Source organism: Chrysemys picta, chromosome 3, assembly GCF_011386835.1.
Source record: "Chrysemys picta bellii isolate R12L10 chromosome 3, ASM1138683v2, whole genome shotgun sequence".
Classification (NCBI taxonomy): domain Eukaryota; kingdom Metazoa; phylum Chordata; order Testudines; family Emydidae; genus Chrysemys; species Chrysemys picta.
Window position 1 is genome coordinate 146,295,824 of NC_088793.1, and position 13,388 is coordinate 146,309,211.

The 13,388-nt window shown below is 38.6% G+C and overlaps 1 protein-coding gene across 16 annotated transcripts in view; it reads left to right on the forward strand.

Moving 5' to 3' along the window:
- The window catches only part of LTBP1 (latent transforming growth factor beta binding protein 1), a 333,039-nt gene that overhangs the window by 212,991 nt on the left and 106,660 nt on the right, over nucleotides 1-13,388 (forward strand). For 6 of the 16 annotated variants that reach the window (XM_008174437.4, XM_042848435.2, XM_008174449.4 and 3 more), the window contains 4 exons: nucleotides 2,496-2,729; nucleotides 7,197-7,219; nucleotides 8,847-8,949; nucleotides 10,166-10,264. In XM_008174437.4, coding sequence (XP_008172659.2) covers nucleotides 2,496-2,729; nucleotides 7,197-7,219; nucleotides 8,847-8,949; nucleotides 10,166-10,264 — 459 coding nt within the window. The remainder of the gene's footprint in view (nucleotides 1-2,495; nucleotides 2,730-7,196; nucleotides 7,220-8,846; nucleotides 8,950-10,165; nucleotides 10,265-13,388) is intronic. The other 10 variants (XM_008174460.4, XM_065589212.1, XM_065589216.1 and 7 more) reach the window with 5 other exon arrangements.

Consider the following 13,388-nt stretch of genomic DNA (forward strand, 5'->3'; position numbering starts at 1 on the left):
CAATGACTACATACAGAAGTTCTACTTAATTAGATTCCTAAAACAATATTACAAAATAATGTGCAAATATACTTCACAGATTTATGGGTTCACCAGAATGAAAAATCTGTGGAGTATATTTGGACATTATTTTGTAATATTGTTTTTGGCACCTAATTAAGTAGAACTTCTGTATGTAATCATTTTAGAAGTAAGAAACATATTTAAGGGCCACATTTTTAAATGGACTTTAATCTGTTCTCCACTTTTGTGCCCACAAGTGAGGTTATATAGACATCAAACTACCTCATTTGTGACTTCAGTGGATTTCTAAATGACATCTGTTGTCCCTACAAAATTGCACCAGCAATTGACTGCAAGTGCCAAATTGGAGGCTGGTTTACAACTTTGCCCTGTAATATATTTTGAGCCCCTTTTTAAGGTGGGTAAAACATGAGGTAGCCATTTAATAAAATATATTACCATTTGCAAAAGTACTGTCCAAATTAGGAGTGAAAAAGCATGCAATAGGCTAGATCATGCCCTCCATTGTAAAAAGATCTGGGTGGATCAAAATTAAATGAAAAACTCAGCAAATTTTAAAGTGCAGGGTTTAAGCTGCATCACCCTCTTCAGCTGGCAAGGATTGGTGGTCTGTTGAAAAGTCTATGGGGATTGGCCTCCTACTCCATTAATATTTCAAGATATAGAGGTAGATCTTCCGCTGCTGTGAAGTATCATCACTGGAACATGAAGGGCCAGATTATCTGAGTTCCCCCCTGGGCACTATTGTCCCACATATCGACTTGATTGTATTTAGAGCAGTGATGAAAATAAGTCCCTGCTCCTACTAAACCCCTAACTTGTTTCTCACCTCTGCCAGCTCAGTTTTTCAAGCACCGTGCAAGAATCCACTATTTTGGGTGGGATGATCACAGAGCCAGAGGCCCTCTGCATCCTGCTACAACTCCCAAACCTCAGAACCTGGAGTTCATGCAGAGGGACTAATGTGGGGTCAGAATAGATGCTGCTTAGCTTCAACTACCTTTTCTTCTGATAGATTTATGAGCAGGATTTCCACTCCTCCCTTCTAGAGATGATCTGATCATATATCAGCCCTCTTAGCAAGTACTAAAGAAATACTCTTTTAAAAAATCCAGATGAAGTGTTGTTGTTTTTTCTGCACATATGGAAAGGCGTGTTATTTTTTGAATATTATACCATACTACAATATTTTAATCCTGTTATTTCTGCGTGAATCAGAACAATGGATTCAGTATACATTTTAAATTTCAGTGGGGCAAGATCACCACTGTATATTTAATTTGAAGATAATATTGCAGGGTGAAACAGGTACTATATATTTGGGGACCTTTGGAACCCTTACTTCTGGAGATATTTTGATATTAGTTTAATTTTATTTTTTAAGAAAAAATAGACATCATGTTGTTGTAGATTTCTGAAAGACACGCCACAGCTTTCCTTTAAATCATTTATTAATATCACATTTGAGTTACTGAAACATTTTTTATCTTTCATTTAAAGATTACTATATGACAAAATATTTTTTAGAATGAGATATTTTTCATGTATTTTTCATTGCCTATTTTTAAAATATCTTTACTTTTCTAATAACACTGTTTTTAAAGTCAGATTGCTACACATGACTCTTAAAAACACCAATCTAAAATATGCTTTTGCTGATAACACTTTTTCAGTGGTCTCCTCCCCAGCAAGGAGGAAGTATCCAGCAGAACTTTTCAAATTGTAGGAGATATTAGTATTTCACTGAAATAATCTTTTCCATGGTAAAATTTCATTCAATTTCACTTATTCTGAGTGACTGATTGATTTATAAACCAGGTAACTCCATGTTAGGATATATGGAGTATATCATTGTTTCACTAGAATTTTAACATTCATTATGGGCATTATCCAAAGCCAACTGAAGTCTATGGAAAGACTCACTCATGTTGAGTTCAGTGGGCTGTAGATCAAGGACTATGTCAGGTTTCTAGTGTAGTTGATTCATATCGCTTAAATAAAAGTTATAAATCAAGATTTTTCAGCTTGATGTCTCTGGTTCAGTGGTAGTGAGAAGCTAGTTTTTATTCTTTGGCAACTTCAAAAAGGGAACTATAGAAATCATAAATCCTAGTTACTTATGCTCTATAAACAATGGCAAGTTTCAGATGAAACGTCACCTCAGAAATAACATACTATTTGAATTAGATTAATTAAAAATGGTTCAGATGAAGAGGCATATTTAACACAGCTGAAGAAAGAAATAATAAACTGAAGGAAAAGCCTTTTATAGAGGAATGAATTAAGTCCTAAAGTAATTTTTCAGAAGTATTCAATATTAGCATGCAATGTTTGTTCTTAAATATAGCATATTTTGTTATAAAAATGTACATACCGTAGCAGAGTTGATTTGTGTTCATTATATTTTCCATTGTGTCAAAATATTGCACTTTTAGACTCTTAAAAGGAATATTTTCCCATCCCAAATCTAGCTGCTTTTAAGGAAATCTGCCCTGGTGGAATGGGTTATACGGTTTCTGGCTCTCATAGAAACAAGCTATATCATCACCCTGCAGTTAGAGTACAGCCACCTGTCATTGGCAAGACCCAGATTACTCAACCTGTTGCTAAAGGTACTTCTCCTCCACCTCTCCCAGCAAAGGAAGAGCCAGTGGAGGCACTGACCTTCTCACAGAAAAGTGAGCCCGAGGTGGCTGTGCAAGAAGGTGAGAGTGGAAAAGGATCTTGAACTGTAGTTTAGTAGATAGCTATTTCTGTGCATGTACTTCTGTTTTACATCCTTTTTATACAGTGTTTGTATAGAATTCGAGGGTTTTTAATAATGAAGAGCTCCATGTCACCGAATGAATTATGCTACAGACTGTAGTTCTCAGCCATTGTTATACAATAGCTCCCCTTGTACACAGAAAACTCTACATAGAGAGAAAACCATAGCTCAGCCTAATTTTTGTGAGTAATAGAAACAGAAAATGTTTGTTCTATTATAAGGATTCCTGTAATAATATTAGGCATCTCTAAAATATGAAAACTCTCATTAGTGTCTTATTTCTTACAATGAGGCCTCTTTCTGTAAGTTTTTTTTCTCAATCTTTGCATGGGTTTCTGCAAGCTCCTCTAAATACCATTAGCAGCTTTAAAATGGCCTGTTTTTAACATGCTTAATTTGAATGCAGAAGCAAAGAAATACAGACAGCCTGCAGCATGTGCAAAAATAAATGCATTGCCAACACGCTATTGGTGAACAGAATATAGGCAGGTAAAAATCTGATTGTGAGGAGTGTTGTGATGGTTTTGAGTCCTTTATATGTTATTTTCAAGAAGTAATTATGCAACTGGTTCACAGGGGCAACAGTTGGAAATGTCTGAGTAAATTTTGCAGAACTTCATGGGAAATGCAGTCACCATAGATTTACTTCTTCTGAGGATCAATTCCCTGGTGCTCCTTTTTTAAAAAAAAAAAAAACTAACATTTTAATTGAAAAAACAAACAAACATTGTAAATAGTCAATTTGTTTTGCATTGGAAAATCCTACCTTGAACTTGGCAGCCTTCATTTTGAAACGCTCAGGGATATTTCTGCATCAGGAAGGTAGAAAAAATATGAGATACTTTTCAAGTAAGTGAGTTCCATCTACTATAATACGAATTACATAAGTAGAGGGAGAGACTTCAGACTTTTCAATCTTTGAAGAGGAATTGTCAACCTGTTTAGGCCCTGAAAGGAAGATAAAGACTACTTGGTATTTTAAAGAACTCGAGGGATTCTCTCTTTTCTAATTCCGCCTTTTCAGTTGCTCATACCTTTCTTACACAGTTCCTTTTGAGCTGAAATTTTCCATGCTTAGTCTCAGCCCGAAAATGAAATTTACCCTTTTCCCACCAGAAATTTTGTGCAAGGATAAATCAAAACAACTGAAGCTAGAAATTCTAAATTTTATAGAACTCAGGGAGATGTAAAAAGTCAGGAAAGTTTGAAGAAAATTGACTCGCTAGTTTTAAAATTACGCATATTAAAAAAACACTGTGCTCACTTGAAGTCAGTAATGATGCACCTGCATGTTAGAATTTTTATCCTTTTTATACATTGAATACAACCTTTGACATTTGAAATGCAAAATATTCTTAGGTTCTATGCTCAATTTACCTGCAATGCTTAAGAACTGGAGCTGCTGAGGAAATGGTTTTTGTTCTCATGAAAAAAATTTTTTGTGGGGGGTTGGGGTCTTAAAACCCCCACAAAAACTGGGGGGAAAAATCAGTTTACAGCAATGGAAAACCATAACATTTCTACTGAAAACTAGCATTGGGCCAAAAGTGCTTCGTTTTTGGTTGCTGGAAACGGGAAAAAAAAGAATCCGGTTTTGATTTTTTGGTGACACCCCCTCCTCCCAATTTTTGTTTTGTTTTGTTTAGTCAATATTGGATATTTTCCATGGAAATTTTCATTTTGACAAAAGTCTATTTTGGTGGAAAAAATCACATTTCCAATTAAACTTTGATCAACTCTATTAAGAACACCTCTGCTAAGGATGCCTTGCTCCTGTGGTAAAGCCAGCAGAGACTGTAAGCTCCTCAAGTTGAATATCTCCAGTTTAAGTAAGTTTAACGTTCACAGACCGAACAGGTCCTTATCAAGAGATTTGCATGCTCCATTAATGACAGTTTCCTCACTTAAGGGTGGGTAAATTACAGGCCAGGAGCCTGCAGGGCTCATCAGCTCTGTAATGGGTAGACTCACCAGGCTGGGGAGCCTTTAGCATAGCACTTATGCTACATTACAGGTGCATACTGAATCTAAAGCCAGCATAGCCTGCAAGAGAAGAATCATTGCAGCATAGGCGACTCCTCCAGTGGCATAGATCTGGGATATAGGTTGCTGTTCCACCCTTCCTCCTGTCTGCCAGTATTGAGGGCAGAGCAAGGACTTCTCGTGTGATTCCCACACTGCCATACTAGAGTTATGCTGGGGGCCAGCCTGGCATACAGTCAGACTAGGATAAGTCATGAACCTCTTGAGAATGTGTTGTGTGCTCCTTGGCCATAATTGGGATGAATCCTCAAAGGAGAGGGAATAGAAACAGTGGCTCCACAGATGCTGGGCCAGTTTTCTGACTGGAACAGGGGCCATATTTTAAAAGAATTAAACTGTTAGCAAACGGCATCCTTTAGAGAGGCTGCATTGGATTTACATTCAAGATAGTCTTTGAAACTTACATAGGGTTGACAGTAGCCCTCTTTCAGGATTTAAAAGTCTCAGGTTTATCTATCAGTGGTTAGGATAATATAAAAATACCTAAGATGCATTACATTTTCAAGCTTAAATATTTAATCTAATGTTAACATTCTCATTTTTGAAAGATTATGAAGCAGTTGACAACATTTAGGGAGTAACTAACTACCAACAAATTTTCGTTTGTAAAATAAAGATTTTTTTTTTAATATGGAACTTTTGGGGACAAACTTGGCAAGAAAGTCATTTCTATTTGTTTTATATTTTGCTACTTTACAACAAATACTGCACAACTGAGCAGATTAATACCAAAACAAAAATTAATTACAAAACAATATCTTGCATGCCAGGTTTCTGCCAAATTCATTATTAAGGCCTGGTCTACACTAGAAAATTAGACCAGTGTAACTACTTCAGTCAAGAGTGTGAAAAATTCACGCCCCTGAGTGGCGTTCTTAAGCCGACCTAAGTCCCTGTGTAGACTGTGCTAGGCTGATGAAAGAATTGATGGATTACGTACATCAATGGAGTATCCCTTCCATTGGCATAGGTAATGTCTACACTGAAGCACCACAGCTGTGTTGCTGTAGCATTTTAAGTGTAGACAAACCCTAAATTTCACTGAAACCAGGTAACACAATTAGGGCCCTACCAAATTCACAGCCATGAAAAACGCATCACGGACCGTGAAATCTGGTCTCCCTCATGAAATCTGTCATGAAGTCTTGTCTTTTGTGTACTTTCACCTTATACTATACAGATTTCTCGGGGGGGAGACCAACATTTCTCATAGTGGGGGCCCTGACTCAAAAGAGGGTTGTGGAGGGATCGCAAGATTATTGTAGGGGGGACACGGTATTGCCACCCTTACTTCTGCGCTGTCTTCAGAGCTGGGTGGCCAGAGAGCGGCGGCTGCCGGCCAGGCACCCAGCTTTGAAGGCAGTGCCCTACCAGCAGCAGCGTAGAAGTAAGGGTGGCAATACCATACCATGCCACCCATCTGCACTGCTGCCTTCCGAGTTGGGTCAGGACCCATACAGATACAACACTGTGAAAATTCAGATTTAAATATCTGAAATCATGAAATTTACAATTTTTAAAATCCTTTGAATGTGAAATTGACCAAAATGAACCATGAATTTGGTAGGGCCCTAACCATAATATACATGCTTAGTCCTTTCACAAACTGTGTCTCATTACAATAACAGTGCTATACAGTAATATTATAAAAATCATTTTCACAGTCATCATCTGAGCTACAGGGCCAGATTGTCAGCTAGGGTAACTCTATGGAGCTTTGTTGAATTTGATGACTTTATGTTGATTTACTCCAGTTAAGGATCTGGCCCGTAATGTTTATCCCAAGTATTCCTTGAGCCAAATTCAGGAATTGCACATGTTTTTGATGTGGTTAATTTGGGTCCTTCACTCTCCCTTTTCCCCCTTAATTCACAAGAATATACACAAGGCTCACAACATCAACAGCAATAACAAAATTACTACATAAAAACAAATGCTTTAAAATACAATTCTGTAGTTTTGCAGGCATCACTGTGTTTCCCAGCAGCTCTGACAAGTTCTAGGAAAATTAGATAAGAACTAGCTTATGGAGCTGAAAGTTAGCGGATGAGATGGCAGGCTGTGTTATTTTATAGAGCCTGATTCTGACCTTGTTTTATATCAGAATAAGTCCACTGACTTTTGCAAAGTTACTTCTCATCTGTACCAGTGTGAGATCAGAATCAGGTCCATAGTCTTTATGAGACAGCCAAGTGGAAATTGAAATCTGATGATAATTTCTTGGTTAATTGTTTTAAAATGGTACTAAGGCCTGGAATGCAGAAATAATTTCAGAACACATTAAAATGACTCATGTTTTTGATATATATTCTTTCTATTCAAACTAGTTAATTCCTTTCCTTTCTTTCCTTTCTGGTTTTAGTGGCAACTGCAGCCCCTGATAAGGTAAAACATGAATTCTTTATTATATGCTTTCACAAAATAACTACAATACAATAGAGGATCCATGGGATTTGCATTCAGTTCTGAGAAATGTACTATATATGAGAATATAATAGTTACTGTTTGAGGCTGTGGCAATTCAGACTCATTGGTAGTACACATATTGTTTAATTTTCCACTGAAATTTACCAGTGACAATGAAAAAGCATCAGTCATAGTTGCTTAGGGCTAACACTGTGATTCATCATATGTTCATAAAGGTTAGGGCTCTGATTCATCACTCCATCTGTATTCAGCAACTCACTTAAACATGTGCTTAATGGGCTTTAAGCATCTGCTTAAGTGCTATCCTGAATGGGGGTGCTTCCTTGAATTGAGGCCTAGATGAATAGCATGCAAGAGTACCACTGACAAAAATTTCCATGATGAGGTTAAATAGGGAAGTCATACAGACTGATCTGGATTGCTTGGTAGGCTGAGACCATTCAAATACAATGTGTTTTAATATAGCCAAATGGAAGGCCGTACTTCTAGGAACAAGGAACACAGGCCATCCCTACGGAATGGAGGACTGTATCATGAAAAGCAGTGACTCTGAAAAGAATTTAGGGGTCCTGGTGGACCAGCAACTTGACATGAGCTCCTAATGTGATTCTATGGCAAAAAGGATTAATGAAATCCTTGGATGTATCAACAAGGAAGTTGTGAGTAGGAGTAGGGAGGGGATTTTGCCTCTGTATACAGCATTTGTGAGATTGATACTGGAATAGTGTATACATTTCTGGCATCAGCATTTTTAAGGGGATGTTGAAAAATTGGAGACAGTGAAGAAAATAACTAAAAAATTATTTGAGAGCTGGAGAATATGTATAACAGTGAGAGACGTAAAGAGCTCAGTCTGTTTGGTTTATTAAAAAAAAAAAAAAAGATTGAAAGGCAACTTGATTACAGTGTTTAAGTACCTCCCCTAGCTACAGAAGAATCAAAATGCTTTTAAAAATAAAATAATTAGATGTCACACAAATAAAGAGCTTATTTAGTATTTGTTTATTTACTCCAGTGACAGTTTTGCCTAATTAAGAAATGTAAAACAGGCCCCCCTACATTACAGCAATATATTGCAGTGGGCAGTGTATTATATTTTCTGCTTTGATTTGTTAGGGATAACAATAGCTATGCTTCACTTCACTCTTCCATAGTGATGCAAGCATCTCTAATTTATTAAAATAAAAAGTCTAATACAATGACCATTGCGATAAGTTCTCTGTCAGCCAAATGCCTACAGAGATGCTCATGAGTGTGCCCTATATCTGTGATATAGATATATTTATAAAATAAAATTGCACTCTAAACTGCAATTAAATATATTTTTGAACTGTTCTAAAGTGGGAGATGGGGCTGCTCATGAGTGGTAACACCAATGTTATGAGTAACCACTTCAGATAATGGCAGTATTGCATGGTATGCCACCATTATTTCATATTTTAATTAGTAATACTTAGTTTGCTGTTAACATGAATTAGATATGGAAGAACAGCAACTGTTTTTCCAGACAATAGTTCCCCACACAACTCAGAAAACTGCATTAAAATCACATCTTCAAATTGTAAATTTTTAAATACTTTTTTAGGAATTAGTTTCACTTGATGATCAAGAAAAACCTGTGCTAGAGCCTGGTCAACCTCAGCTTTCTCCTGGGATTTCAACGATTAACCTGCATCCAAAATTTCCAGGTAACTCTTTTTGACTCCTCTTTTAGCGGATGACAGTACTTGTGAATCAAAGAATGGAATACTACATTTTGCTGTATGTTCCTTTCTGTTTCAGAATCTAATTGCTAATTTGAAACTCTGGAGTCACAAATTTAGGGCCTGATCCTGCAATAATTTTACTCCTTACAAGATCCTTACAAGAACGGCCCCATTAAAGTCAGTTGGACTATTTGTGTAAGTGCGTGCAGAACTGGTTTCTCCGAATCCAGTTCTGCAGTGCTCTGCACACAGAGCTCCCATTGAAGTCAATAGGAGTGACATGAGGGGAGTGTAATGGAAGGATTGTACTGTAAAGAGTGAAATTCTTTACCTAGAAAAATTATAAAGGGAATAATAATACAAAACAACAACTAAAATTTGTAATATTATTATTAAAAGTGTGCTAAGTGCTTTAGAGAATGAATACAGAAACATTGTCTCTGCCCCAAAGAAATTACACTCTAACTTCAAACTGGACATAACATTTGAGAGTAATCCAAAGGTGCGAAAATGAGAAGGTTGACAATTAGACCACATGATGACTGTTACTGAGTGTGCACATTTTGGTTCCATTCAAGTTACTATTGTTCTTAATGGTAAATTGGTGCACTACTTGTAGCAACATGGAAGACGTGGATTTTTTGAAGGGATATTCATTAGAAGATGTTAGTGGCTTGGCTAACAGGTTTTGTGAGAACATTCAATGAACAGGAGGCAGAATGTTAAAAGTCATAGAGCCAGGAGTAGAAGAAGGAAACGGGAGTGGAAGGAGTTGCAGTTGGCATCACTGGAGGAGCAAAGGGTAGGCAAAGTGTTAAGAGTCAAGGATATTGTAGGCTGAGGTGAAATGGTGGATGACCTTGAATATGAGAACACGAAGTTTGAAGTCCATTGTGCTGTGAGTGCAATCCACCTCTGATAATGGGGACTCTCATTGAGGTGCCTAAATCTAGATTTAGATGTCTAAATTTAGGTGCAAAAAATGTGGCAACTAGACATTCTTTATTTGTTTAACCCAGTACAAAGGGTTTTTTTCACAAGTGGTGTAATTATAAAATCTTCAAACTGTTTTTCTTATTTAAAATCAAAGAAGCATAAATTACAAAAAAACCTTCATACTGTCAGATTAGTTCAATACTGTGTGTTATGTGTTGAAATATATCTTAAATATGATTGTTTTCCATTCTATGTCAAACAGCAGTGATTGAAAAAACCTCCCCTCCTATACCTGTTGAAGTTGGCCCTGAAGCTTCTACTTCAAGTGCAAGTCAAGTAATTGCACCTACTCAAGTTACAGGTATGGTACTTGCCTTTTAGTGTAAAAACAGGGTAAGATATGACTATGAACATATTCCTGACAATAACTACCATTGTATTGGGATAGCAAATAGACTATAACAGTAGAGCACAGGGGAATACTTAACTGGGAGGTACAACATAGGAGACTCATAGACTCATAGACTCATAGACTTTAAGGTCAGAAGGGACCATTATGATCATCTGGTCTGACCCCCTGCACGCTGCAGGCCATAAAACCATCCCCGCCCCTTCCCTGGACTCTGCTGCTGAAGTCCCCAATCCTGTTATTAGTGACCTCAATCGGCAGAGACCCTCCTGCTAGAGATCCCTGCCCCATGCTGCGGAGGAAGGCGAAAAACCTCCAGAGGCTCAGCCAATCTGCCCTGGAGGAAAATTCCTTCCCGACCCCAAATATGGCGATCAGTAAGACCCCGAGCATATAGGCAAGAGTCTCCATCCTGACCCCTTTTAGCCATTATGCTATTTACCTACCATTGCTTGGTTTTCCTTGACAACTATGTTTTACCATTAAACCATTCCCTCCATAAACTTATCTAACTTAATCTTAAAGCCAGACAAGTCCCTCGCCCCCACCGTTTCCCTCGGAAGCCCGTTCCAATATTTCACCCCTCTAACGGTCAGAAACCTTCGTCTAATTTCAAGCCTGAACTTCCCCACGGCCAGTTTATATCCATTCGTTCTCGTATCCACGTTAGTACTAAGCTGGAATAATTCATCTCCCTCCCTTGTATTAATCCCTCTAATATATTTAAAGATAGCAATCATATCCCCCCTCAGCCTTCGCTTGGTCAGACTAAACAACCCAAGCTCCTCTAGTCTCCTTTCATACGACAGGTTTTCCATTCCTCTGATCATCCTAGTGGCCCTTCTCTGCACCCGTTCCAGTTTGAGTTCATCTTTTTTAAACATGGGAGACCAGAACTGCACACAGTACTCCAAATGAGGTCTCACCAGCGCCTTGTACAACGGAAGCAGGACCTCCTTATCCCTACTAGATATACCTCGCCTAATGCATCCCAAGACAGCATTGGCTTTTTTCACCGCCACGTCACACTGTCGACTCATAGTCATCCTGCGGTCTACAAGGACCCCTAGGTCCTTCTCCTCTTCCGTTACTTCTAACCAATGCGTCCCCATCTTGTAACTAAAATTGTTATTGGTCATCCCCAAATGCATCACCTTACACTTTTCACTATTAAATTTCATCCTATTTCTGACACTCCAATTCACAAGCTCATTCAAGTCTCCCTGCAGGATATCCCTATCCTCTTCCGAATTTACAACGCCTCCCACCTTCGTATCATCCGCAAACTTTACCAGCCTACTCCTGCAATCGGTTCCGAGGTCAGTTATAAATAGATTAAATAAAATGGGTCCCAAAACCGAACCTTGGGGAACTCCACTGGTAACCTCCCTCCAACCCGACAGTTCACCCTTCAATACGACCCGCTGCATTCTCCCCATTAACCAATTCCTTATCCATCTCTGGATTTTCAAATCGATCCCCATGTTTTTCAGTTTAACCAATAATTCCTCATGGGGTACAGTATCAAACGCTTTACTGAAATCCAGGTATATTAGGTCCACCGCATTTCCCTTATCTAATAAATCCGTTACCTTCTCAAAGAAGGAGATCAGATTCGTTTGGCACGATCTGCCCTTCGTAAAACCATGTTGTAAATTATCGCAATTGCCACTACCCTCCAGGTCCTCAACTAATTTCTCCTTCAAAATTTTCTCTAACACCTTGCACACTACAGATGTTAAACTAACAGGCCTGTAGTTACCCGGATCACTTTTTTTCCCTTTTTTGAAAATAGGAACCACATTAGCTATTCTCCAGTCTAACGGGACCACCCCCGAGTTTACAGATTCATTAAATATTATCGCTAACGGGCCCGCTATTTCCCGCGCCAATTCCTTCAATATTCTTGGATGAAGATCGTCCGGTCCTCCCGACTTAGCCCCATTAAGGCGTTCAAGTTTTGTTTCTACCTCGGATACGGTAATCCCCCATCCCGAACGCCCCTCTGTAATGGTGCTAGTATCCCTAATCCCTTCATTGGCCTCATTAAACACCGACGCAAAATATTCATTGAGATATTGCGCCATGCCTAGATTGTCTTTAATCTCCTCTCCGGCAATAGTCTTCAGCGGTCCCACTTCTTCTTTCTTTGCTTTCTTCCTGTTTATGTGGCTGTAAAACCTCTTACTATTGCTTTTAATTCCCCTCGCTAGGTCCAATTCTACACGGCCTTTGGCCTTTCTCACTCTCTCTCTACATTCTCTGACTTCGCTTTGGTACATTTCCTTACTGATCCCTCCCCTCTTCCACTCTTTGTACGCTTTCTGTTTTTTCCTAATCGCCCCTTTGAGTCGGTCGCTCATCCAGCTCGGTCTAAATCTCTTGCTTGGTAATCTTTTTCCCTTTTTGGGAATACAGGCCTCCGACAGCTCATGCATCTTTAACTTAAAGTAATCCCAGGCTTCTTCTGCCTTTAAATCCATTAATACGTTTGCCCAATCCACTTCCCTTACCAGTCCCCTTAATTTGTTAAAATTGGCCTTTTTAAAATTATAAACCCTAGTCTTTGACTTAATTCTGTTACTCCTTCCCTGTATTTTAAACCGAATTAGCTCATGATCACTGGAGCCCAAATTGTCCCCTACTACCACTTCCTCAACGAGGTCCTCACTACTTACCAGAATCAAATCTAAAATGGCCTCCCCCCTCGTCGGTTCAGCTACCACTTGATGGAGGAATTGATCATCAAGCACATCTAGGAACATCTGAGCCCTATTATTGCTACTAGCGTTTGTTCCCCAATCTATTTCTGGGAAATTAAAGTCCCCCATAATTACACAGTTTCTATTGCTTATTACTTCTCTAAGCACATTAAATAGTTCCTTATCCATATCCTGGGTCGATCCTGGCGGTCTATAGCACACTCCAAGCACTATCCCCGGAGAGGCTCTAGAAGTCCTATTACCCATTGTAAGTATTGCCCAGACGGACTCTGAGTTGTCTAATCCATCCACTATTATTTCTTTACAGTTTATTTCACTATTGACATACAATGCCACCCCCCCACCTTTACCTC